Raw genomic sequence first — 27,037 nt, forward strand, 5'->3', positions numbered from 1 at the left:
AATTATCATCAATTGAAGATATCTACATGGTCCTTTCTAGATATCTTGAATTGAGTTTCAGATAGTCAAAATTACGTTGTAGATATCTCAAATTGGAATTATAGATAGTCATAATGTAATTGTAGATATTTATAATGAGAAACCCCATACACATGAATGGCAAAAATAGTTTAAATCTTACTAGTCAAAACTGAATTACAGATATCTGTAACTGTAGTTTTGACTAGTCAGAATGACGTTATAGATATCTTCGATTAAAATTCATACTAGTCAAAATGACGTTGTTGATATCTATAATGGTAATTCCGGATAGTCAAACTTAGCGATTAAATGTTAAAACGGCTTGCCATAGAAGGAGGTGGGCGCAGGTAGAGGAGGGAGGAGTAGAAAGACAGAGGGGAGAGGCTGAGGAGTCAGGAGCAAAGTTCAACGCTTTTGCACAGGCACTGAACAGTATTAGAACATGTTAAAATATGTGAACACGCTAGTTTAACAGCATTAAAAATATATTTTTATAGTTTCACATGATCCACATCAATCTTGAAATTGGTTTATATTTTATTAATTGGAAACTTAAAGGCTGTCCAACCGAGTGGACATGTGAAAAACTCCTTGAGAAATGCATGTTTAAAAAATGAACTTTAATTTTTGTCATGTCTAAAGAGGAATAAAACAATTAAGAAAAAAAACTTGTACCATAACAATTATATATTATCATTATTACATATTGTCATTACCTTCTGTCCTGCATCTCTCTCTCTCTCTCTCTCTCTCTCTCTNAAGGACAGAGGGATGTTGTATGCTGTAAAGCCCTGTGAGGCAAATTGTGATTTGTGATATTGGGCTTTATAAATAAAATTGATTGAAAATTGATTGATTGATATTATATAGCATAAAGGGTTACAAATATAAAACTGAACTAAAAGTAAAACTACCTTTACTCTTTAAAGCCAGACTCCAGTTCTGAGGTTTTTTAGTGATGTGTTTGTTTGTGAGGTAATGATCATATGACTGGATACATGAGACTTGGATTAAACCACTCGAGATGTGTGAGAGTTTCTAAACAGATGTTTTGATACATTTTTGCCGTTTTTAAATGTGGACCTCAATCAATAAATCAGTTCGGTGCATTTTCTTCAACGTAACACGTCATGATTAACTGATGTACAAAGGGTCATGCAGTGGGTGAGGGAATACTTTGAATAATAAAACCATAAACCGTGAACATGAAGAGTTGAATATGTTTTTATTTCCTGATAGTGAAACAGCTACAGCAGAAGGTAAAGATCAGTTACAGCTCAGATTACAGCAAGAGGTCGACTGATTCACTACATCGTCTAGTGTTCAGCTTCAGATTTAACTACAGTGTTGAAAATAAAAATATTCCCTGTTAGTGGGAGAGGGTGAAAGAGTCTGAAGAATCAGTTTGGACTCTGAAAACTAAAGGTGGACATTTAAGTTTGACATGTTAGAGACAACTAGACAGTTAATATTAATCGACACTAAATAGACTAATGCTGCGTTCTACCTGCTCTACGTGCTGTTTGCAAAATACCGGACACAACACTAGAGATGTTCTCATGATTTAATTCTACATGTTCAGTTAAAATCTAGGATTTATTATTTTACTTGGCGCTGCTTTCGCATATCAGCAAAAATTTAATGACAAATTTCAATGTTTTTGCCACAATCAGTGGATTCGCTAAACTTTAAAATGCAAACTTGCATCACACATTCAAACCGTCTCAACAGTGTTGAACTCTGAGGGAACAGAAAGCTGGAAAATTGGGGTTGTTTCTGTGTCAGCACTCCGTGTTATATTAGCCTGCGTCTCACAAAGAGATCCAGCTTTGTCTTCTGTTCCCTTCACTAGACTGTGCGTATTGTCCCGTTAGCATAGCTAGCTTACAAAACCTTCCTCCAAAATACGACCGCAGACAACAGACAACTTATGTGGTCGTTGGCGTTGGAGAACTTGCTGAGGTTGCTAGCTGCTAACTGGTAGAAAGCATGTTGGCAGAACATGAACAAGACAACCTCATGTTTTGACCATCAGTTTTTTGGATATGTGTTAAGTTCTTTTCACCGAGCGGGAGATAGAAATCCTGAAATCTCTGACTCAGAAATAACTAAACTTGGCTGACATGAATGTTATTTTTCAGTTAGCTGCTTGTAACTAAAGGTCACAACATTTAAATGCACTGAAATCAGTTAATTCCAGTGGAACCTTTTTCGTAATTACGCTTTGCCACTTCCTGGTGTGACCGGGCCTTTTCAGTTGGGAGCGCAACATTAGCTTGTAGCAAGCCATGCCAGACAGCATGTTAGCGGTTAGCTAATCAGCTACAGTCACTTGCGGAGTATTTACCATCAAACCTCGCACAGACTATTTTAAAAACATGCAAATGAATTGGTCAGTTTCTGGTTTGATGGGCACTAAATCTATAGAACTAAAGCACAAACACATTTAATTCACAATTACAGCTGGCTTAATGTAAATAAATATTTCCATCCTCTCCTGATTAAAAGTCCACTTCAGTCATCAGTCGACCTCTGAGTGCACATGATTTACACATTTGGTTTGTTGTTGTTTCGAGGTTTTACAGCAAATATTCAGACTCTGATTGTTCATCAACACAACATTTGAGACAGAAGAAGAAAAAGATGAGACAGACGACTGAGCTAAAAGGTCTTCACAGGCCCACTTGGTCCCTTCAAACATAAGGAGTTTTTGGACCAAAGGAACTTTGTCATAGTTTTAAGAATGCCGCTTTTTATTGTGTCTGCACTGCAAGAACTAAGAGCAACTGTGGTTCTTAGAACGCGGTTTTGAGGGACTTATTTCCTCCAGACACAAGAGGAACCTTGAGCCACGAAAGTTAAAAGGTGATTGATCCAGAGGTCTACACTGATTCGCTGAACATGAGCCAATGCAGCATTCTGTCTGCCATTTTTTTAAAGTCCGGTTTGTCATACAAACGTCACAAAACAAAAGCTTGCAACAAAAACTTGAATTACTGCCTCACGATTGAATGCCTCAGCGAAACAGACAGGTTGCACTTACAATTTACGTCTGTGAAGTTGATATCGCCTTGTCATTTTATCGTGTTAGACATTCATGTGAAATTTGTCATGGCCAAAAACATGTTTTTTAAGGTCACAGTGACCATGACCTTTGACCTTCAACCATCAAATTCTAATCAGTTCATCGTTGAGTCCAAGTGGACGTTTGTGCCAGTTCTCTCAAGATGTTCATTAGTTATCACTTGTGTTCACGAGAATTAGACGGATACAAGGTCACAGTGACCTATGAGAACCAAAATCTAGTCAGTTCAATCTTAAGTCCAAGTGGATGTTTCTGCCAAATTTGAAGAAATTCCCTCAAGGCATCCTTGAGACTCACGAGAATGGGACGGATGAACAACCTGAAATCTTAATGCCTCCGGCTGTCATGGAATAAAATGAGGACAAAAGGGCCGACGGTGAAGTCCAGGCTTTACTGAGCACAGATGCAACGGGTGACATACGATGAGACTTTATCATCAAAGTGTAAGTTGCTATACCAACCGCCGGCCTGTATACATAACTTAGGGGTTCCTTTTGGCGGTGTGAATGCAAACCTAAAAAAGCCCTCCAAGGAATGTAGTTCTCATGGAAGCTCCCCAGAGGGCAGTTCCTCTCAGGGAGTCCTCAGAGCTGTTTGGTCCAAAAACGCCTACAGTCGGTCTAACCAGTTCTCTAAAGGTGTTGTAGTGTTGTTATAGTGTATATTAGTGATGCATGAAGCAGCTAGTGTTGGTGTTCTCTCTCAGGTCAGGTCGGGTCCACCTCATTCAGGTCTAACTATCCTCTAATTCACATAAGACCAGTTCTGACTATCCCTTTTGGATTCAGTCTGTGTTCTGGTACTTCTGATTGGATCCAAGACTTTGGACCGGTGAAGACCTCTAAGTTAAGCTACAACTGTCGGAGACAGACAGACAGCTACATCATCAAACTCCGGCTGGTATTTGGTCAGATTAGAATCAAAAGAAAGCTGACTGGTTGGCGTCTTGGAGCACCGTGAGCTGCTACTGGTTCCCTCCTCCATCAGTTTGAGTCCAGCTCGACGTCAGCAGAGGGGAAACAGAATTGTTTGTCAACAAACAATACGCAAACAAACAAACAAACATCTACAGTCTGACAGTCCAGTGTTGATACTCGACTTCCTGTCCGGTTCATCTCTGGGTCAAAGTTAAAATGATTTCTACTTATATGGAGCTCTGTCGTTGTTTTGGAAAATAATCACATTATTTCAAATCTATTAAATTTGTGTTTCCTAAAAGCAAATAACACGCTGATGATTTAGAGCTTCTAGTGGAACTAAAAACGTCTAATTTGTCCTGACGTTGGAACTAGACGAACGGGTTTGAAAAGGGTTCATCCTCTTGAAAGAAGGAATGAGATCAGGACATTTTATGATCTGAAAGTATCTGTGGACCAAACTGACATCACCATTCTGAGGCTAAATGGAGAACATGCTACTTATTTATTAGGGATGGACGATATTGGATTTTTTGCCGATATCCGTTACGCCGATACATAACAACTTATTTGGCCGATAACTGATCCATTTTTCCCCCCAACTAATTTTCTTCCATCATGACAGCCCACCAGCAGATGGAGACATGAAATACAATACTTTTCAAAGTATGTAATATCCATTCGTTGTGCAAAACAAAAAAAGTACGTTGGCCAATTCTCATCTTAAAGCCCACACTGATTACGTATCGATATTAATCGTGCATTGCTATTTACTGTAAGTAACAGAAGGGAAGAATATGGAAAAATGAAATTACAGATGATGTTGCTACATGTGGATTGTAAAAACTGATCCTGTGGACACAGTGAGCAGCAGCTACAGGTACGGCTAACATCAGAGGCTACGACATGCTTCGAGCTGTGAATGCTTAAAATTCAAAACCTACAAAGATCCAGAAATGGTTGAATATCAACACTGGACTTTACAGTGCAGCTTCCTTCAACAAAACAACAATCGACAAAACTTCAAATCAATAATATCAACCTTCCACTAACACAATATAAATTCCTAATTGGATTTTGTGTGAAATGTGAGGTGGATTCATTTATACACAATCAGTTTAGCTTTTTGGATTCAAAAGACAATATTTGTAGTTTTGTGGGTAAAATTTATATAAATAAATATATATAAATATTTTTCTGTGTGTGAATCTTGTTTGATTTGTGGAAGGTTCAGATGATTAACTTGAAGTTTTACAAAACACAATAAACCTGACAGACAGTTTCAGAACACCACGTCACACTGTGAGTAAACTGAAGTTACAGCTACGACTTTAGCTCATTCTGAAGTGAGAACATCTGCACAGTTTCAGTGAAACATTGGTGTTAAAGCTGTACTTTTTCAGATGATTTACTTTGAGTTCTGTTTGCTCAGTTCATTTGCATATCGAGCAGAAATGGAAGATTAAAAACATTCACGCGTGTGCTCTTCAGCACGACCAGCTTGACTGACACAAAATCGTCTCAACTAAAACTAAAATTTGAGATTTTTCATAGTTTATTTCTTTCTAGATTGCTGGGAATTAAAACGTGTAAAAATATAGTTTCAGTTACGATCGAGCTCAGGTTTTCCTGAGAAACGATGGAAACATGAAGATTCAGAGACAAATCTAATGGAGCTGTTTGAGAAGCAGAAAGTAAATGAACTCTTGACAAATGATGACTGAGAGGAAAGTTCAACCATGGAAACTACATCTCCAGTCAGCCTTATTTTTCCTCACAAGTACTGACCAGTACTGAAGGGGATTTACTTTCTACTTTTCATGAATGAGAATCAACCTCTGACCCCTAATGAACACAATGACCCTTGGAATGACTGGCAGGTGTCTGGCATCTTTAAAACATGCAACAGATAATTCCAAATTCAAAATAAGTTTTTAAAATAATCAAAACTATTCAAAAAGTGCAAAGAAGCTAACATTTCTGTAACAACATAGAATCTACTTACATGCTAAATAAATAAAGATGACTCAGCCTGCAGGGCAGCACCGAGTCAAAACATTCACAAGACAGACAAGTCTGAGATAATAGTAACAAAGTCTCGAGTTCGGACTCAAAAGATTTGAGTACTACAACACTACCAAATAATATGGAGAAATACAAGAAACATAACAAATAAAAATCAATCCAGTCAGAGTCAAGTCCAAATAGGGGTCGGGCTCACGTCAAGATCGCAATAACAGATGAGAATAACTGGTGGCCAGAATGTAGACAAGTCAGAGTCAAAACACAGACTACTGAGAAAACAGTGAAATGAAACAATCACCAAGACCATGACGAGTCCGAGATAAAGGAAAAACTCATCTCGACTGAGACGAGATGTTTGAAAATAAAATCACAAATACAGAAGGAAATATAGACATTTAAATCTAATCTAGAGCGGTTTTGTGATCAAGTCAAAGCCGAGTCCAAACGGGGTCGAGTCCGTGTCAAAACCCCCGACAGCTGACTGACGGCAGCCTCGCCTACACTGAGAAAACATCTGGGGTCTCATTTATAAAACAGTACGTAGAATTCAGAGTGAAACTGTTCAAGTGCGTGGGTGAGTCTGACAGTGTGCAATGTAAATCCCAAATCACCGTGGAATCGTCTGCACGTGGTTCAGCTTCATATCCCGCCCTCTACACGCCCACATTCAACCTTAAACAATCAGTGCAAAGCACCTCATGAATGCTGTTGCATAGAAATAAGTGTGCCGATCAGAAGTTACCTGTGGTGAGTCACAGCTAAAACGGTGTTACGGCAGTATTTCTACGATTACAGCAATCAGACTGATTGTTTCAAACCTTGCCAAAATGATCGCGACAGTCAGTGGTATCCCTCACCCTGGGATATCATTTAAAGATGGAAGCTTACTAGGGTTGTACCGGACTCAGGATTATGTCAGTCGAACTGGATCTGGCTGTTCTGGGGATCAAAACTTCCCGAAGACAAAAAAAAAAAGACTGCTCAATGTGAAAGAATCTCAGCCGACTAAGGGGTCTCCGACTGATGTTTAGGACCTCTGACCTGTCATGGTAAACTTTGCCTTAGGACCTAAAATAAGGATATGGAGTGTAATGATTGTGCGAGAGTTGTCTCTGGCTTTATTCCAGACTTTGCTAATTTACACAATCCATATGTTCAGGTGGTAAATATGTACATGAGGTGCCTGGAGTGTCAGCGTCATACAGTCGGCCCTCTCCTCTGCACTCTGGGCAAATGTGATGGTGAGACAGTGCTGATAAAACATTGAGTGAAATTTTATTTGAGATTTGGTTTGGCTATTTTCTTACAACTGAAAGGTGCTTATGGAAAAGTTATGGATCACTTTCCTATCGAGTTTAATCACAACTTTTCAAAGTGGTGCAGCCTCTTCAGGCCACGTTTTGCATGTTTGCAACGGTTATAAACGAGACCCCTGGACTTGGTCGAGACAAAAGTCTGTAACACGTAAGGTGGCTGACATGACGGCAACTCAAAACACCTCTAACAAGCTCAAGTCAAAACGAGAGAGAGAGATGAGTCCAAGTCAAAACGTCTGTGGCCCAAAACAAGTCTGAGATAACAGAAAAAGACTTCAGCTGACTCTACAGGCAGTGACACGCAGGGCGACACTTTGGACAACACAGAAACAAGTCTGTGTTGTTTGTTTACACGTTATGTAACTCTTACAGGCAGCATTTGTAACCTCAACAGTAACGAGATCATCCAGTCACGATCTGAGGATTGTTGGGAAAAAAACATTATCAAAGGGCAGGACTGGAGTTCAATATTAAAAACAAACCAGGTGCCAGACACCCATCAATCATTCAACACCAACAGTGTCACCCAGAACAAAATGTGAGGGTAAAGCTTTACTCTCCAGGTCAATCATTTCCTGATTATTTCTTTAAAACAGGTGCTAGTTTCCAAGGAATATATTTAAAGCTGTTCAGGACATTTTAAGGAGACTACACCTCACGTCCTGTCTGTGAGGAAATCATTTCGGACTGTCAGACCAAGAAAGTAAAGCTTTGTCTCCTTCCCTACTGCTTATCTTTGTAACAGTAACAGCACAACTCGGTAAATCTGTGAAGTCTCCTGGTGAAGGATGTGCTGAGTGTCACATGACTACAACAGTGACGTAGGCCATGGCTGGAAACAGAAAGATGACTCCAGTGTCTGACGGGGAATAATGGGGGTGTGGACCTATATTGCACAGGGGTTGTTGAGCTCCTCAAACACCGTGGGTTCTTCGATGCCTCGTGCAAACAGCTTGATCAACTGGCAGTGCGCTCTGAGGAAAAACAAAGGTGTTTGTTGTAAGAGAAATGAAGTCAAGGCTGAAATAATACTTCACCTGCAGAATGTATTTGTATATCAGTTACTCACCATGTTACCTTTAATTCATGGAGAAAACTTTATTTTCTTGAATGCCTCCACGGTGGACAGAGAACCCAAAAAAGGCGACATTCTTCAATAACTAAAGTTAATATGGACTGCACTTAACAACAGCAAACCAAAGGTGCAATTCCAAAAAAACTGAATGCAATGATATCTATATTCAACTGAATACAGTACGAAGACAAGATATATAATGTTCAAGCTAAAAAAGGTATTTTTTTTTTTAAAATCTACACTCATTCTGAATTTGATGCCGCAACAAGTAATAATAAAAATGGGACAGGAGCATGTTTACGACCATGTGACATCACCTTTTCCTTTCTCTCAGTCAGTGTTTGGGAACTGAGGACACTGCAGAAGTTTTTCTTGTCTGATATCCGACTTCAGTGTCTCAACAGTCCGGGGTCGACGCTTCATCATGTTTCACATGTTCAGTGGGAGACAGGTGTGGACTGCAGACAGGTCAGTCTGGTACCTGCACTCTGTCACTACGAAGCCACGCTGTTAGAACACGTCACAATGTGTCTCATTGTCTCGCTGGAATAAGACGTGACGTCCCTGAAAAAGATGTCGTCTGGATGGCAGCATATGTTGCTCCAAAACCTGTGTATACCTTTCAGCATTCATGGAGCCTTCACAGATGTGAAGTTACCCATGATGCACCTCTCCATCCCATCACAGATGCTGGCTTTGAACTTTGAGCTGGTAACAATCTGGATGGTCCCTGAGGACAGGATGTCCACGATGGACTGGTCAGACCACTTTGTGTCAGTCCATCTCAGATGAGCTGAGGTGCAGAGAAGTCTTTCTGGATGTTGTTGACATCGAGCTTTCACTTTGAATGGTAGAGTCTGAACTGTCATTTGTAGATGCAGCGATGAACTGTGTTTCCTGATAATGGTTTTCCAGCGCTGAGGGATCAGAGCTCACGAGCATTCAGTGCTGGTTTTCAGCCTCGCTGCTAGTGTGCAGAGCTTTCACCAGATTCTCTCAAACTTTTGATGATATTTTGGGTTTGTAGATGGTCCATCCATCCATCCATCCATCCGGGGCCAGGTCGCAGGGGCAGCAGGCAAAGCAAAACACCCCAGACGTCCCTCTCCTCAAAAACGCTTTCCAGCTCCCCCTGGGGGACCCCCAAGGCGTTTTCAGGCCCAGATAATGGTTTTTCCAAAGTGTTCCCAAGCACAGGGATCGAAGGTCATATGCATTCAATATTGGTTTTCAGCCTTGCTCCTTAGGTGCAGATTTCTCTGGATAGTCTGGATCTTTTGATGATATGGATTGTAGAGGGTGAAATCCCTGAATTCCGTGCATATGTGTGTTGAGACACTTTGTTCTTAAGCTGTTGGACTGTTTGACTACGCAGTTTTTCACAAAGTGACCGTCCTTGCTTGTGAACAACTGAGCCTTTTGGAGGATGCCCCTTTCATTCTTAATAATGATGGGGGGCATTCAACAACTTTTCCTGTCTTTTGTTGCCCCTTTCCAAACGTGTCACAGGCATCAAATTCAATACAAGTGTATATTTTACTAAAACAATAAAGTTAATCAGTTTGACCAGTAAATATCTTGTCTCTGTACTGTTTTCAACTGAACGTGTGTTTAAAGGAATTGCAAATCATTGTGTTCTGTTTTCATTGAAGTTTTACACAGGGTCCCAACCTTTTTGGAACTGGGGTTATATATCAAAGTAATCTGATAAAGTAAAAACTGTCACACAACTCCTGCAGTATGATCCAAGTCTTAATTATCCAGTCGTACACTCAGTGCTACTCAAACACATGCGTTCACAATAAAACATTACCATTTAAATGCAAACGCCTGTCCTGGTACGCTACTCAGCCGTGAATGAGACTGTCTGTACTGATGTAACTTAAGTAGTAAAGTTTTAGCGAAAATACATTAGTTTGGGAAGTACTGAGCATACGACTAGACAAATGAGACTCGGATTATACTGCACCAGTTATCTAAGAGTTAGTAAATGAATGCCTTGATATAGTTTTACTGTTGTTAAACGGGGTCTACGTTTTTACTTCAGTTCATTAAGAATGTTCCCCTTGCTTGGATTCTTTGTTCACTGTGGAGGCCTCAAGAAAAACGAAGTTTTCTTCACGTATTGAAAGTAACTAATATACAAATGGTCACTTTATGGGTGACAATGGCAAAGTATGAGACTCCCAAAGGGTCGTGTTACCTGACGTCGATGGCCGTGTGGGTCAGAATCTCGCCGTCGCAGTTCCAGCTGCTGTAGGCGGGGGCGCAGCCGCAAGCCGGGTGGTCTCGGCAGATCTGGCTGAAGAGCTGGTGTTTGCCGTTCTCCCGCAGGTCCAGGTCTGAGTCGCTCTGGCAGTGACGCGGTGTGAAGCGGAAACGCCGAACCCGGTGGACCTCAACAAAGGTCAGGTCAAACTGCACAAGACAGAACAAGAAAAGAAGGATACAGTGAGGGAGGTCTGGAGGAAAGCAGGTGAAACCGTACCAGGTGTTTTGGATCTTTGGATGCAGTCTTTTTTATCATCATTATTTGTAGAGACCATAAACCAGAGTACTGATTTATTACCTGGTCGTCTTTGCTGGTGTGACGTAGGAGGTGTCTGAGGAAGTTGAAGCGGGAACATTTTCGGACAAGGATGAGGTCGGTGGTGCCATCGGCCAGGTGAGCTGCAGGTGAGAGGCCTTTAGGGCTGCGAGGACAAGCACAACTCATACTGGCAGCGTTTATAGCCAGGAACTTCCCTCGGATTGTCCTCCACTCGCTGTTGTTTTCTAAAACAAATCCCATCCCAAAAGACAGATTTCAACTTTCAAGCTGTTGCCAAACCTCCATCACTCAAGTGCGCACGTTTTAAATAGCTCGGCTTTAGAGGAATTCACTGATACATATACATCAGTGACTGCAGAGTTTTAGGAAATCAACCACAGGTAATCATGAATTTACTGGGTAGCTTTTAATACCAACCAGATACTAGAATGAAGAGGAAAAACGAGAGAAGAAATCCATCTTAATATCATACAACATACTGAAAAGCTTTAAAGAGTTGTGGCTCAAAATGTATTCTAAGAAATGTAATTGACGGCTCCAGAATAGCTACTGTTCTTTCAACTGCAGGTTCGAAGGTCAGCAATGAACTTAAATTCTCAATTTTTAAGTCAACATGACAACTGACCATCTACAATTCAATGACAACTGGTCAAACTCTGTCTGCTGATAAGATCATGGGATATGATTGACAGCTCCAGAGCAGCTATTAAATGGATATACGTTGAGGGAAGATTGTTTTGTCAACGTTCAGATGGTATTATACAGATCTTTTCATGTTAATGCCATGATTTTAGTTTCTTGTGAACAGGACTATCCTGAGGTGTCCCCCAGGGCTCCATTCATGGATCACTTTTGTTTCCAAATACAGTGTAAAGGGTACAACAAGTTAATCCAACAGCTTTGTCTTTCTTTGTGTTTGAAGGTGTACTTTTTTTTATCACGTCTGATGAAGCCAGACTTGCAGTTTCCGTCTGCTTCCACTCTTTGTGACTGATGCCTTTTTGGGTAAAAAAATTAAACTGGTTTGACAGGATATTTCAAATACAAGACAGTTCAGTACTTTTCTTATTAACTGTGTATTGTCCAGCAGGGTGGAAATTCATCTTCAGCTCATAAAACACAGGAGACGAACATGAAACAAAGCAGACGAGCAGTTAGTATAAAGAAACATATTGATATATTGATCGTATATTGATATTGATCGTTTTACAGATTAAATCAGTTCACGTCAGTGTCTGTCTGTGGTTTAATCTGTCACTTTGTCAAGATAAGAATATTGATGGCATTTGGGATAAAGGAGGCTGAAGAAAAGATGGGAGGTATCTACCAACATACTCTCTGCTTTCTTCCTCGTCCTCTCTGTAGAGAGTTGGTGACTGAACCAGGCAGGAAGGTGAAAAGTTAAAACACTTTAAGTACAGTTTTGCACACTGGTTCAAAAATCTGCTGACTAACACCGAGACCACTAAGTTTCCTAAGAAGACAATTTTGTTGGACTCACCGCTGTCTGATGCTTCATCCATCTCATACTTCTCAGCTTTCTCTGAAAGTAGCTGCCCGTTGTGCTGACAAACCGCACAGCTAGAAATTAACAGACACGCCAATATCATTTTAAATGTAAGAGATCACCAGATCACAGCTCAACCAACAATTACATCTAAACTCATTGGTAAAATCACCTGAACCAAACCATTAACTCACCTTCACTCCATTCAAACAGTTTAAACTGATAAACTGAACCACTGGCTGACTGGAACCAGAGTATTTTAGTCTTTAGAATTGAAAAAACAAATTAAACACAATTTCGCATCTTTCACATCAATATAGCATCTCTCTTACCCAGATCGACACCTGGCGGTGTCCCGCGGAGTTCCCATGATGCCTCTGGCTGGGAGGTAGGACACTGTTCCTTCATAGTAATGATGAGTCAGAAACATCTTCACACCTGGAGGAGACAGAGCGTCATCAAGGTAAATACATGGGACAACCAAGGGTTACTCTGGTCGTCCATTTTTCATGCAGTACGAGTATCGCAACTACTTCTCGGCCACTCTGTATTTATGTCATTTCGAGTCCTTGCAGCCTCTCGCACTCAAGCAATTACGAGGTGACATCAGTTAAGTCTGTGAGGGTTCAAGGCTCAGGCTTTAAGGCAGAGATTGGAATAGGGCCAACAATTTGCAGAGCCTTTGCGTTTTATGCAAAACGTGATGATGTAATTTTTGGCGTTTTTGACAGCGGCTGCAGCTGATGTGGAACCTTCTTTTGAAGTACTATTTTCAAACTGTGTTGGCAAAGATGTCAAGACTCGGACATATTGATGCGACGCATTACATTTACATCTGTCCATCTCTAAGTGCAAGGACACGTTTCATTGCTCTGATTGGTCATAGGTCTATCCAACTGCGTCCTGAGGCATTCCGGTCTAGAGCAGATGATAACGCCCCTTGGAAATCGAAAATGAACTGAAAGGCTCCAGACAAACTCGTGCTCACGATTTGGTCTGATGATGTCAGGCTAGTATGAAGTAGCATAAAATGGAAATACTCCCTAAAAGTCAAACATCTGAACAGATGTTGTTTTCACACCTGAGAGGTCGTATCTGGCCGGTCCCATCCATCTCTTCCTCTCGCTGTCAGTTAGCACATCGCCGTAGAAACCGTATCCCAGCAGGGAGACGGAGTATCGCAGGAAGGTGTTGTTGTGGTGAACTGAGCACACGTCCATCGGCTGAGAGTCTCCTGAACACACACAGACACATAGATAAACACACGCACGCACAGTCAACATACTGACCTGGAATCATTTTACCTTAGACTCAAAGCAGAGGTTTTAAAACACAATTAAAAAATAGACCTGCACCCAGGAAATGAAGTGTGTGAGTTGGAGTCGGCCTATTGTATTTTTGTATTATTCTAACTGTCTGATTTTATTTGCCTCATTACAATCCTGACACATTTTCATCCTGGTTCTGCCACGTAAAGCACTTTGTTAATTTGTTTGGAAATATTCTATAAAAAATAAAGTCTATAATAATTATTGTTGTTGTTATCATTTCTACTTTTATTTGTATATTTGGTCCTCCAACAGGTGCAGGCTCAGAGCCCATTTTTCTGAACGAACACTAGATGGCAGCATGAGACTGGAAAGCCAAGTGATATGCATCAAGGCATTTTCATTACATCTGATGAGACTATGTTAGAACTGGATATGAATAAACTTCTGTATAATGTGAAATATAATTATGAGAATGATGAGTTACAGCGCCTCCTATTGTTACATTAGTACCTAATGTTGGCACTGGAGATCACATCTGAGATTGGTGTACCAAATTTAGAGAATGTACTGGTGAGAGAATGAGATCTTTTTTCCAAAATAGCAAAAATGACGCTGAATATTCAAATTCATAAAATCCTATTTGACTATGGATTCATCACCCTCCTTAAATCAAACCATCTCTGTGGGGTCGAATAACCAAAGACTTTTCACATTCTTCGTTAACAAATATTCTATTTATAATAAAAACGAGTCTCCCTGATTGAAATAATGGACCCGCCCTTTAAATGTGTAGTGAGACCATGTGACCCACCCACTATGATGTGCAGTGCAGAGGTCACGGGGTCGTTGGTGCCCACAGTGGCGAAGCAGATACAGTCTGTTGAGCCTGAAACACACAAACAGGTTGTATGATTAATGTTCTGGTGAGGTGAGGAGCAGGACTGAAGGTTCTGACAGCATCAGATGTTCTGATTAATTTTTATAAATGTTGCCTGTTTACATACGAAAATGATAAAACTGCACATTTTACAACAACAACAACAACAACAACAACAACGACACTGCTGCACCGAACATCAGCAGCCATTAATTAACCAGGTGAGCTGCTGCGTCTTTACTGCTGCAGAGAGAATTAATGTCTCCCTGGTGTGTATGTGTGTGTGTGTGTGTGTGTGTGTATTTATAGAGCACTTAAGCAGAACAACAGAAAACACAAAAGGACACAAACAAAAAGAACAAGCAGCAGAGAAACGAGGCCACAGTCAGTACCTGCATTTATACCCCGGTAACAGAGAATCCTGCTCTCTGATTGGTCCTAATCTGTCTATTAAAATCACATCATCGTTCACCTCAAACATCGCTCGTGTCAACATTGTACAACCTTCGCTCTAAATCAGAGCTCAAGCTATTTTTAGCCCTCTGTTTGTCTGAATGTTTTATTAATAGTAACATAACTTTATTTATACATCATGTGGTGACGAGCTGAGAAACCAGTTCATAGTTCTGATGATGAGCTTTCACGCAGTATCTTGTTACTTCCTGTCTGTAGACCATGAAATAACATTTTCACTGATTTGTTTCAGTGATTTACAAACAAACAGACTTTGAATAAAAAAGGCACAAAAAGGAGTTGGAATAAAATCTCTTTACAGGTGTTATGGTTTTATTTCTGATTTTTTTCTGCTGTATTTGTGTATCAATAGTAAAATAAATTATTTACAACCTTGAACTGGTATAAAACAATATTTGACTGATTATTATTATAGATTTGTACATTTACAGGTGTCTGTCAGAGGGTTCAACCTTGAACCTAACGTAAAAGGTTATACCTGAAAATGTATGGGAAAGGTTCTACCCAGCGAGCGCCTAAGTTTGAACCATTCAGAGCATTTCAACCAAAACAAATTGTTTCGGTTGATGATGCATGCTTGATTACAATGGTTGTGATCAAAACTGTTGGGACACGTGGGCTGGTTCACTACATAGCACCAAAGTTCCAAAAGCCCTGAACAGAACCAGTTTAAGAACCAGAGCTAATCTGGTGGAAAGGGATTGAGGGAGGTTCTACAGAGAACCATTCTATTGTGTAAAGCTTCCACCCACAACTGCTCTGAGGATACTCTCCAGGACCTTTCCACTTTCTAAGGGTGCTATCAAGAACCCATACAGGGGGATTTCCTCTAGAACTCATCTGGGCGGGGAACTCTAAAGCCCAGTTCAGACCAAACATTCGCAACAAGCAGAGCTGAAACAGGCAGCTACTTGCAATATGCAACGCTCTAATAACCTGCTGGTTGACAGGAAGTGACCACGATGAGACGGCGTGTCATCTCTAGTCAACAACTCTCTGTGCTTCTGATCTGTAACGTTGACAGGAAGTGACCACCACGAGACGGCGTATCATCTCCAGTCAACAACTCTCTGTGCTTCTGATCTGTAACGTTGACAGGAAGTGACCGCCACGAGACGGCGTATCATCTCTAGTCAACAACTCTCTGTGCTTCTGATCTGATTTGCAGCTTTTCAGACTTATTTTGTGGCTGAATATAATTTGTAGCTTCTTAAAATCTGAATGAGGATAGTGATAGTGAGATACTGGCTACAGTGATGAAACAAAACCAGCATCAGATGGACTGTAGAAATAAAATAAAATAAAAAAGAGCAGTATGTCAGATTGTCACGTCAGTGTTTCTGACCTGCAGGAATGATTCCAATACGAAGTGAGCAGGGAAACAGCGTTTCCTCCGGACAGTTTGGATCTACGCCACTGTCGATCTGCGTCCTCCAGATCAGCCCATGAATGATCTCACTGAACATGCCATCCCCTCCGACACACACCACCCTGTGACATGTGAAACAGCAGGAGCTTAAAAAGTGAAACAAAACTGAGCGTCTGTTTAAACTGTAGTTCCATTACAGGGTACGACAGCTTTTTGTTCTCTTACAAAAAAAAAAAAATTCCTGACAGATGTGTTCTCTGTTGTGCTTTTATTTTGGCGGTTCATCTGTTTTAGCCATGCTGCAGATATTTGTTCTGTGTGATGTAATAATTCATTTGAACTCTGTCAGTGAAGGAACCAAACTCTCACCCGTCAAACTTCTTCAGCTCCGCCTCCGTCCTCAGGTGATCCCTTGCATAATTGGCGTACTCCGTCACTATGACAACAAACAAACAGAAACATTAGATGTAAAATCCCTGATACAGGAAGCCCGAGAACAAGAAGTGAGTGATACGGGACGTACCGATGACGTGCGTGGAGATGCCTGCCTGGGCGAACAGCGGGGCGACCTTCTGCTCGTAGATGCGTTTTCCCTGTTTCTTCCCGCCAAATGGGTTGATGTAGACCAGCAGGTGTTTGGGTCTGCTGGCTGTAAATAACAACAAAAAAATAACAACGATGATGATACCAACAGTCTCTGGCAACAATCACGTTAGTAAGTGTGTGTTAGCGAGTGCATGTTTGCGTGAAGTCGTACTGATAGCTGCGAGCTGCTCTCTGATGCTGTTGACCCAGCGTTGACACAGCGCCCCCTCTGGACACGTGAAGGTGACCTCAGCACAACGCCAGCGGTGCTGCTGACACCTCTCCACATACAACACTGAAAGACAACAGACACACACAGATACAAATTACATTTTTATTTTATAACCACTTAATGATTCACTCGGGACTAAATTCAGATCATGAACTGTTCTGATTGGCTGCTTCACATTGAAAACATTCAGCCTCTGAGCCAATAAAATGCTTTTATTGTGAAGGAACTATAGAAAAAGTCACCCAGGTTATCAGAATATTTCCAGAATATCCAAGAGTTATTCACATGTTGCTTCATTCAGGTAGTGATCCACAGTTAACACACGTGTGGTCACATGTTTGTGTTTACAGATCGGTTTACTGTATGTACAGGTGTGTTAACGAGTGTGTTTAGTGTGCTTCAAGTTTCTTATGTCCGCCATGTGGGGATCATGCGTTTCTTCATGTGTGTGCATGGGTGAGTACGTGTATCTCTCTGTCCGCAGCTAAACTACTGGACCTATCAGCCTAATATTTTGTGTGCACATTTATGACTGTAGGCTCAAGGACCTCTCGTGGATTCGGTGATTATAGTTGTTGAATTATTTGTTTTACAGGCTGTTCTATATCGTCACATGATGCTGGCTCCTCACTTCTCTTCACCAGCAGGTAGGGGTCGCAAATTTTACGGAAATTGTCTTGGCTCAAAACAACTTTTAGCTCCTGTTTTTGTTGTCTTTTGTTGTCCCAAATTTGTCGACTTACAGATTTTGTTGATTTGGTCATTTTTCCTTGATATTTATGCTTCTACCAAAGTAAGTAATCAGGCTGTGTTGTTAATCTGTTCCTGGGTGTGATACCATGTTATGTTTCCTCATGCATGGACAAATGTGTTTCCAGAAGGGTTCTTTTTTTTTTTTTTTTAACTGTGTTTCCATTTTTATTTGTTGCACTTTCCAGGTGTGTTTTCATGAGTTTCGAGGTATGTTTCCTGGTGTTATACCCAATTTCAGCATCTGTGTATTGTGTTTCCAGGTGCATTTCCAGTTGTGTTTTCACATGTATTTACAGGTATGTGTACAGATATTTCCATAAGTTTTTTAACTGTATTTACAGGTGTGTGTTCTTGTATTTTCTGTTTTCAGCTGTGTTTTCAGATATATTTTACTGTGTGATTCCAGATGTGTTTCAGTCTCTTTCCAGGTGTGTTTTCATGTATATTTCCAGCTGTGTGTACGGATGTGTTTCCAAATGTTTTTGTTTTTTTTTAACAGTACTTCCAGATGTTATTTTACTGTGCCTCCAGGCGTGCTTTCATGTTTATTTACAGGGGATTTGTTACTGTGTTTCCAGGTGTGTTTTCATGTATGTTTCCAGGTAAGTGTACAGATGTGTTTCCAGATGTTATTGTACTGTTTGCAGGTGTGGTTATGATATTTCCAGGTATGATTCTAGATGTGTTGTAATCTGTTGCCAGGTGTGTTTTCATGTATGTTTCCAGGTGCATGTACAGGCATGTCTCCAGATGTTTTGTTACTGTTTCTCCAGGTGTGCTTACTATATTTCCAGGTGTATTTCCAGATGTTTTTCTCCTGTGCCTCCAGGTGTGCTTTCATGTATATTTCCAGGTGCATGTACGGGCATGTTTCCAGATGTGATGTTACTGTGTTTCCAGATGTGTTTACCTGTGAAGGCCTGCCTGCAGTCCTTTCCTTCTCTCTCCTTGATCTTTTTCCAGCTGCCATCGTCTCTTCCTCTGCTGCTGTTTTCCTCCTCTTCCTCTCTGACAGAGATGATCTCTGACACTGACACACTGTGACACACACCTGCAAACACACACATACACCCACAGCTTGTTAGTTGTTTGAACGCCAGATATTTCAGAGCCTCTCTACAGCACATGAATGCATCACAAGTTTCAAGTGTCATGTGATATTTTAAGAAATAAACTGAAACCTGAACTTGAACCAAACGAGAACAACACAAGAAGAAATGATTCAGCGGGGATTGTGCAAGAGTTGTTTTTGGTTTTGAATGTCTGAACTGTAATCTTGGATGAGCCCAAGTGAAAGCAGAACTTTCAGGGTCTAAACCAGAAGAAACGAAATGTCATTTGAAATCAGACTGACATTTTCCCTCCACACACCAGTCATGTTGCACTCACAGTTTCCATCCATGTCAGTCAAAACATGGATGCTTCACATAGAAGATCTATACAATCAGTTTCAAGATCAGAGTCACCAATTCAGTATCTGACCAAATGTCTCCCCTTCTGTTCCTGGAGTGATGTTAAAACATGATGATGTCACAGTAAAGTTGATCTTTGACCTTTTGGATATAAAATGTCATGACTTCATTATTTTATCCTGTTTGACATATGTCTGAAGTTTTGTCATAATCAGTGTATGAATTCTTGAGTTATGGCCAAAAACATGTTTTGTGAGGTCACAGTGACCTTTGACCACTAAATTCTAATCAAGTTATTCTTGAATCTAAGTGAACGTTTGTGCCAAATTTGAAGGTAAAACCTCAAGGTGTTCTTGAGATGTTACATTCAAAAGATGAAACTGATGCAAGATCACAGTGGCCTTGACCTTTGACCAATCACGACCGAAATCATTGTTAAGTCCAAGTGGATGTTTGTGCCAAATTTGAAGAAGTTCCCTTGGGGTGTTCTTGAGATATCGCGTTCACAAGAATGACAAGGATGCAGGTTCACAGTGACCTTGACCGTTGACCACCAAAATCTAATCACTTGATTGTTCAGTCCAAAGGCCCTGAAGGTGTTTTTGAGATATCATGTTTGAGAATGGGATGGACATACGTACGTATCGACAGGCGTACAGACAGACATATGAAAGGACAGAAGGACAACCCGAAAACATAACGCCGCTGGCCACGGCTATTGTCAGCATGAAGGCGCTGGTGGTTATTTGAAATTCCCAGGTTGAGACTAAAAGCACCTTAAATGGTGTGCAAATTATATTTTAATCACAAACTCTTAGTGTTTTTATTGCAATCTTATTTAATTTTCATGTCCTAAATTTTATGGTCTTTATTCTTATTAGGTCATATTACATGTCACACTGATCTTTCTTTGATTTATGTCTTTTATAAATACACTTTGTGAGCAAGAAAAAGGTATCATGGTTTTAAAAATGTATTCACCAGGTTACTTAAAGGAAGATCGACATTATTACTTTTACAGGCTTTTAATTCTCATAAACATCAGACTAAATATTACAGCTGCAGACTGCTTTAATAAAAAGCCTTTTACAATGTGTAATTTGGTCTCACTGTGTCCCTCAAGGACACTCTGACTTGACATGTGGACCAGAGGAGCCATGGATCGAACCACTTACCCTGCGATTACATCACCACTTTGTGTAATGCTTGTTTCTCTATTCAGACTGCTAACATCATTAATAGATTTGATAATAAAATATGTAAGAACATTCAAACCCAGACTGTCAGGGGAAAACAGGCGATATAAAGAGGACTGACAGGAGCTGATTTAACTCTTAGTGTTTTAATCCTGCGAGTCAATTTAAGGCTGTTTACAGTTTGTGTGTCCATGTTTTACGTTGAATTGAACCTGTGTTGTGTGTTTTCTTGGTTAATATGTAGCTGTGTTATTGTGTAGTTTGTTTTATGACAGATTAAAACCAGCTTAAGACGGCAGAAAGAGAGCAAACTGTAAAAACAACAGCTGCTATGCTAAGCTAGGCTAATAACGTCTTGACTGCAGCTGCAGGTTTACCACACAAACATGAGTTCAACGTCCGTCTGAACATCTCACTCCTAAAAAACCCCTATTCTTCAAAGAACATTTGATTAAATAGGATTTTTTTCTGAAATCAGCAGCACATGAATCGACAAACTGAACAAACTACAGCAGAGGCACTGAAACTACTCAGCCACACTACAAACACTAACCAGGAGCAGCGAGGGGAAGAAGCATGTTTCTGCTGGATGTTGATGGAAAACAGCAACAAAGCTGACACCATTTACGTCTCTGAAAACAAGAGTTTTATTCCAAAATGTGAGTTTGGAGACTCGTAAATGAAATTACAGCTAACATTAACAGAATTCAGACTGAATGCAGCCAGTTTCTTTGTTAAGATTTTAAGATAAATATTTAAGATGCCTGATTTACTTTCATCATTTTGGAACATAACTGCAGGTTGAGTCATAGTTCAGCCATCAAACACAGAAACATGTTTTTAAACAGCAGCACCACAATAACTAAACCTGCACCCGGGCAGGTGGAGGTGGCCCACTGCATCGTGGGAGCTAAATCTCCTACCTGAGTCTGGTCGACGAGGGAACGAAGGGACACAAAACCCTGCAGGAGAACCACACCGTTACCAAACACTCCACAGATCAGAGGTCACACAGGAGACCCTCCACCTCAGTGTTTTACTGCAGAGAGCGAACTGTGGTGGTCCTCCACCGTGTGGAGCCCCGACACTAACAGAAGGCATTAAAATGTTCTTAGTTTAATAACTAAAATAGAGTGTAGAAACAGGTTTGTAAGGTGAATTTTAGTACTTTTTAAATTTAGCTCAGTTTAATAAATGTTAGCGCAGTGGATATCACATTATCACGTGAAGCCTTTTTCTTCATACACAACACAGCTGCACAAAATATCTTGTTGTGTTTTTGTTACCTTAGAATGAGCTGTATATACCTACACAAGGGGCAGGTCTAGATAGGGACATTGGAGTTTTTGCATCGGCCACTATAGTTAGCGGCCCCTCTGTGACGAGAGCAGCGGAAACACTGATTTTTTGACATGGTTCCACCTACTAATCATTCACACGCTCTCACACAGTGATAGAACAGCATCCAGGAGCTTTGTGGGGTTCAGCATCTTGCCCAAGGATACTTGGACGTGCCAAACCACCGATCTTCAGAGTGGTGGACGACCCGCTCTACCTCTGAGCCACAGCCGCCCTAAAAAGCATGTTGGCTGATTCTAATATTTCATTACTGGCCAATACTGATGACGTACCAATATTATCCTGCATCCCTAGTTTATTTCGTCCGAATTTGTGCACATTTTCTGAAAGCTTATGGAAATGGACTAAACACAGCAGAACCACTGGAGATCGTGGGCGCAGTGTGGCACCATTTAAGCGAGATATGACCATGGGAGAATTTTAAAGAATTTAAATAATGGCGTAACACAACAAATTGGAAATACAGTGAAAAGAATTCTCCATCCACATATTGGGGATGTGTTTAATGGCCTCACAGACTTCCACCATCTATAACGCTGCCTCCTTTTAAAGATACAATATCACAACCTCCTCCATCGTTGCCTCGTTTGTTGTTGTCTGAAACTTTTGACTCCACCCTCTAGCGCCGTCTATTGGCTGTATCTATGCCAGCATACAGGATGTTAGCACGAGGGCAGTGGCACGGTTTAAAAAGGTCATGCCTATCTTGTGTGTCTCCAACATAACACCGATTTAAAACATAAAACTACTTCATTCAGTGTTTTTACCGGTTTAAATCACCTGGTTTGTTTTGGCAGAAGAGACCTCTGCAGATAATTTGGCTCCGGCTGAAAACCTTCTCAGTGTCTGGATTAGAAAATAAGTGAGCACACAACTAGCAACTCGTCTCTGACGTGCCAACCAGCATCAGAAAAACACTGATTGTAACTTAAAACTGCTTTACTCAGTCTTAATCACCAGATCTGTTTATTTATGAGAGCAGGCGACCTCTGTGGATAATATGGCTGCCAATTAAAACCTCCTGATCAATGAACACCAAAGGAATTCTACCTACGAGAAGATTCAGCTGGTTGCAAAAGTCTGCAATATTGCACTTAAGTATATTTTGATTAGTTGAAAGAGAGTATCTGAAAGTTGCACTTTAAAATATAATTATCATTCTTTGTTTTATTGGTGTCTTTATTCTTGAGTTTCATTCGATGTGATGACATTTGAAAGGTTTAAAAGAGCTGTTTGATCTACTTATTATACCCCATTTCATGTGTGTGAGCAACAAACAGGAAGTAAATGTCCATATAATACTGCCACACTGGTTTACTAACATACAGACAATATGTAATTAATGTTATACTGTTTGTCTTCTTCATATGTGCTCTTAAACTAACATTTTATTATCAGCAGCAGCAGCAGACAGGAAGCAGGTCAGACATTAAAGATTCACACCTGAAACACAATTGCGACACAAACACACTGCTTCCTGTCTCAGCGGCTGTTTGTCGTCACCATGACAACACAAACAGCTGGACTGTGATCACCCGAGAGAAACCCGTGACAGAGATAACGTGAGGGCTGACACTTTTTAACAGACAGGAAACGCTGCCGGTTCACTAAAGATGAACAGCTGTGCCAGAAAAACATCTGATTGCTCAAGAAAGAAAAGAAATAAATTAAAAGCTACACGCCTGTGGACATAAATACTGAGGATGAGAAGTCGACTACAACTCCCAGAATGCTTCTCAGTTAAAAGAAAGCCACAGAGCTTGAAATGCTGTTGTTTCTTCAAAGGTCAGGTTAATCTTTACCTTCAGAAACCTCCAGCAGTGTAAATAAATCTGACTGCAGGCTGCCTGAGCTGCAGTCACAGCGAATGTTGAGACAGCCTCTGATCTGCTGCTTTGAATATTCAAACCGTCAGGTTCCTGAACGCAGCTCACCTGTCTGACTCTCAAGACACACCTGGACGAACACTGAGTCTAAAGATGAGACATTTACACTTGGAGGTTTTTAAAAGTGCACTATTAATAAAGAATATTGTTATTATTATTACTATTATTCAGAATGATTCAGTCCAATGTTGCTTTGAAAAACCGGCAGAAAGGTGAAAAGAATTATCTGATCCTGGACAGCAAAACATGGGATTTACAAATCTGTATCATTCTAATCCAGATTTAATTTCTTTTTTAACAACTGGGCCCAGATGACGGCGGCAAAGTTCAGCAGCTGATCATAGAAATATGATTACTCCACATCACAGTCCACATTCAGGGCTATCAGTTATCCTCTGGGGTGGCCTTCACGTGTAGCTGCTTAAACTTCTTACAAAAAGCGGGAGCCCTTTTTACACATCCAGTCATACAGTAGTTGTGCAGATCTGCATGTCATAGAAGACTGGAGTGTTGGCAGAGGTCTGCGCTCTCCTTTCTATTTCTACACATTACTGTTTATTCTGTTTATTATTCTGCACTTCACTGCTTTTTGCACCTCTGGTTAGATGCTGAACTGCATTTGTTGTCTCTGACCTGGACTTTGTGCAATGACGATAATGTTAGATCTAATCAATATTTTACCAAATACCCTCAAAGCACTTCTTTCATCACAAGCTCCACAGATGAATGGACCTTTATCTGCACCTTGAAAACCCACTGTGAACCTAAACACTCTCAGGAAGCTGAATCTTCGAGGAAACAGTGTTCAGTAACAGTTATCACAGTGAGTGTCCTGAAAGAACAAACAGGAGGGAACGTTCATCGTTCACTGCAGAGCTCCTGAAGATAAAAGCCTCACCTCCTGAAACCAAACCACTGATATTTCACTCATCGACTCACTGCAGAGATTATTATGATGGAGAAAGCAAACAGAGCAGTCACAGCCTTTAAGTAAAAGGAGCAGTACACTATGAGACTGCTGCCAGCGCAGCCAGCCATTTCCAGTTGAGCTCTCTGCTAACCTGAATGGAAATAAAATAACTGAATCTTGCGGCTCTTCTAGACTTTCCAGATGTTTTCAGACAGAATGGATTTAAACCTGGTATTGAAACGAGTCATCACGAACTGTGAAACTCAAAAAATCATCCACTGATCTACTGACCTACAAGCGTCTCTTTCACAATGTTAGTCAACAGAAAATAGTCTTCTTGAGCCCCAGGTAGGGGTGTGCCATCTTATCTCGTTCACTTTAATACCAGTATGATTTTTAATAAATTAAAAATTCATATTGTGATACATATTGACGTCATACTGTTACCCATGGCTACAACAAGAATGACTAAAAGTGAAACTATTACCAGCTGTGTGGTGGCTCCAAAAAGAGGAGCAGCTTCAGTAGTGTGGAATAAACTGTGGCGTCCTGAATGTTTTCCTTCTCTTAGCGCTCAGAGGGAACTCATTCAGCGGCTCCTCTGGCAGCAGCACAGCGTCTCTCCCTCTCCTCTCTGATTCTGTCATAAACNGTTCACAAACTAAAGAAATGAGAGATCATTTTAGTTTTTACTGAATATTTGAAGCAAACTGTGAAACTACATCACTTATTTTTTGTTTTACTAATTTGTCATATCGTCACGAATATTTTTATCCCAAAAATAACCTGAAATATAGCATAATTATGTAAGGACCATATCACCCTCCCCTAGCCCCAGGGCATCATGTGATGGACTCAGGAGTTGTTTAACCGTTTGGCCACTATGAAAATTAGCTTCAAAGCCTGACGCACTTCCCGGGAGCCTGGAATCCATGAACCAATGGTTGACGTTTCGGTAGCTGTGTCCATTATTATTACAGTCTCTGTTAAACACACAGAATAAAGCTGTTTTATGTTTAAAAAAATGTTTTTTCAGGTCGAGGGAGGGCTTCTGACCACAGTGGCTGACACAAAAGCCAAAGTTTGGTTTGTCCATTCTGGGCTACTGTAGAAACATGGCAGAGTCCGCAGACGAGGACTCGCTTCCTGTGTAGATATAAACTGCTCAATCTAAGGTAACAGAACACAGCGACTCAAGAAATCATACTTATCATGTTATATTCCATTGCTGCCAATATGTCGCCCTAAACCCTACAAACTGGAGCTTTAACAGTCTGAATCTGCAAAGTGAGCTCCAGCTGTCAGACAGATGTTCTGCAGTAGTAAGTACATTATTTGCCTCTGAGCTGTAGTAACCTAGAAGTATAAAGTAACATAGAACTCAAGTGAAGTACAAGTACCTCAACTACTGAGCTACAGTTCTGCTTCCACATCTGCCCTGAGAACTGTGAAATATCATGGTTTAGCTCCTCAAACATATTTAGGCTCCTCTGTTTCTCCACATGAGCCTGACTTTAAAATCCTGTAAAAAATGCATGAGGTTTGGTTCGTGCTGTTCCTCCCCCCCCCCCTGCCTGCAGCCTTCCTGTGACCTCCATATATCGTGTGTCAGACTCGATGATGTGTGTTATGTAACCGGATATATCATGTCTCACCCATTGTTACAGCTCGGACTGCTTCATGTCTGTTAAACCCATTAACGAGTGTGTTGTGTGCAGGTCCGGACACTGTGTCCAACATGTCCTCTGTCTGTCCTTTGTTTATCACACTGGATGTCGCGGTGTGTTTAGGGCCGACAGACAGAGAGGTAACTCAGAGACACATGGACATATACAGACATATTATCTATCCGGGTCTTACTGGGTCTGAACGGGTGGTACACCGGGCTGGAGATCCGTCTCTTCCAGGTGAGCAGGGACCGGCTCAGGCTCACATCGTACGCCGCGTTTCTGACGCGGAGCTCGGACAGCAGCAGCAGCCTGCCCGGCCTCTCCATCTGGGTCTGTCCGTCCTGCTCCTGTCCTTCAGCCGGCTGAGGAGGCAGCAGCAGCCCGGGGACGGTTACCTCAGTGCGGGCATGTTCTCTCTGTGTGTCCGGAGAGGCTACAAACCCCGTAAAATAACAACCAGACCGCGGTGGTGTCGGGAGAAGTGAGTCCGTGTAGCGGATTTCAGCTCGGGATGTTTTTTCTGACAGATAGCGGTTTCTTACCGGA

General features: G+C 41.0%; 1 protein-coding gene across 1 annotated transcript; it reads right to left on the reverse strand.

Annotated features, from left to right (window-relative positions):
- Nucleotides 1-1,227: 1,227 nt before the first annotated feature.
- On the reverse strand, nt 1,228-27,037 carry LOC126407726 (ceramide kinase-like). The gene is made up of 13 exons (XM_050072900.1): nt 26,682-27,037; nt 18,969-19,109; nt 17,246-17,368; nt 17,012-17,137; nt 16,858-16,924; nt 16,465-16,610; nt 14,580-14,654; nt 13,579-13,731; nt 12,830-12,935; nt 12,492-12,571; nt 11,009-11,214; nt 10,643-10,857; nt 1,228-8,338 (listed from the first exon to the last, which is right to left on the reverse strand). Exons 1-13 carry the CDS (start codon nt 26,815-26,817, stop codon nt 8,251-8,253), a joined length of 1,662 nt encoding a protein of 553 aa, XP_049928857.1. The 5' UTR covers nt 26,818-27,037; the 3' UTR covers nt 1,228-8,250.

The sequence above is a fragment of the Epinephelus moara genome, chromosome 20 (genome assembly GCF_006386435.1).
Source record: "Epinephelus moara isolate mb chromosome 20, YSFRI_EMoa_1.0, whole genome shotgun sequence".
Taxonomy (NCBI): domain Eukaryota; kingdom Metazoa; phylum Chordata; class Actinopteri; order Perciformes; family Serranidae; genus Epinephelus; species Epinephelus moara.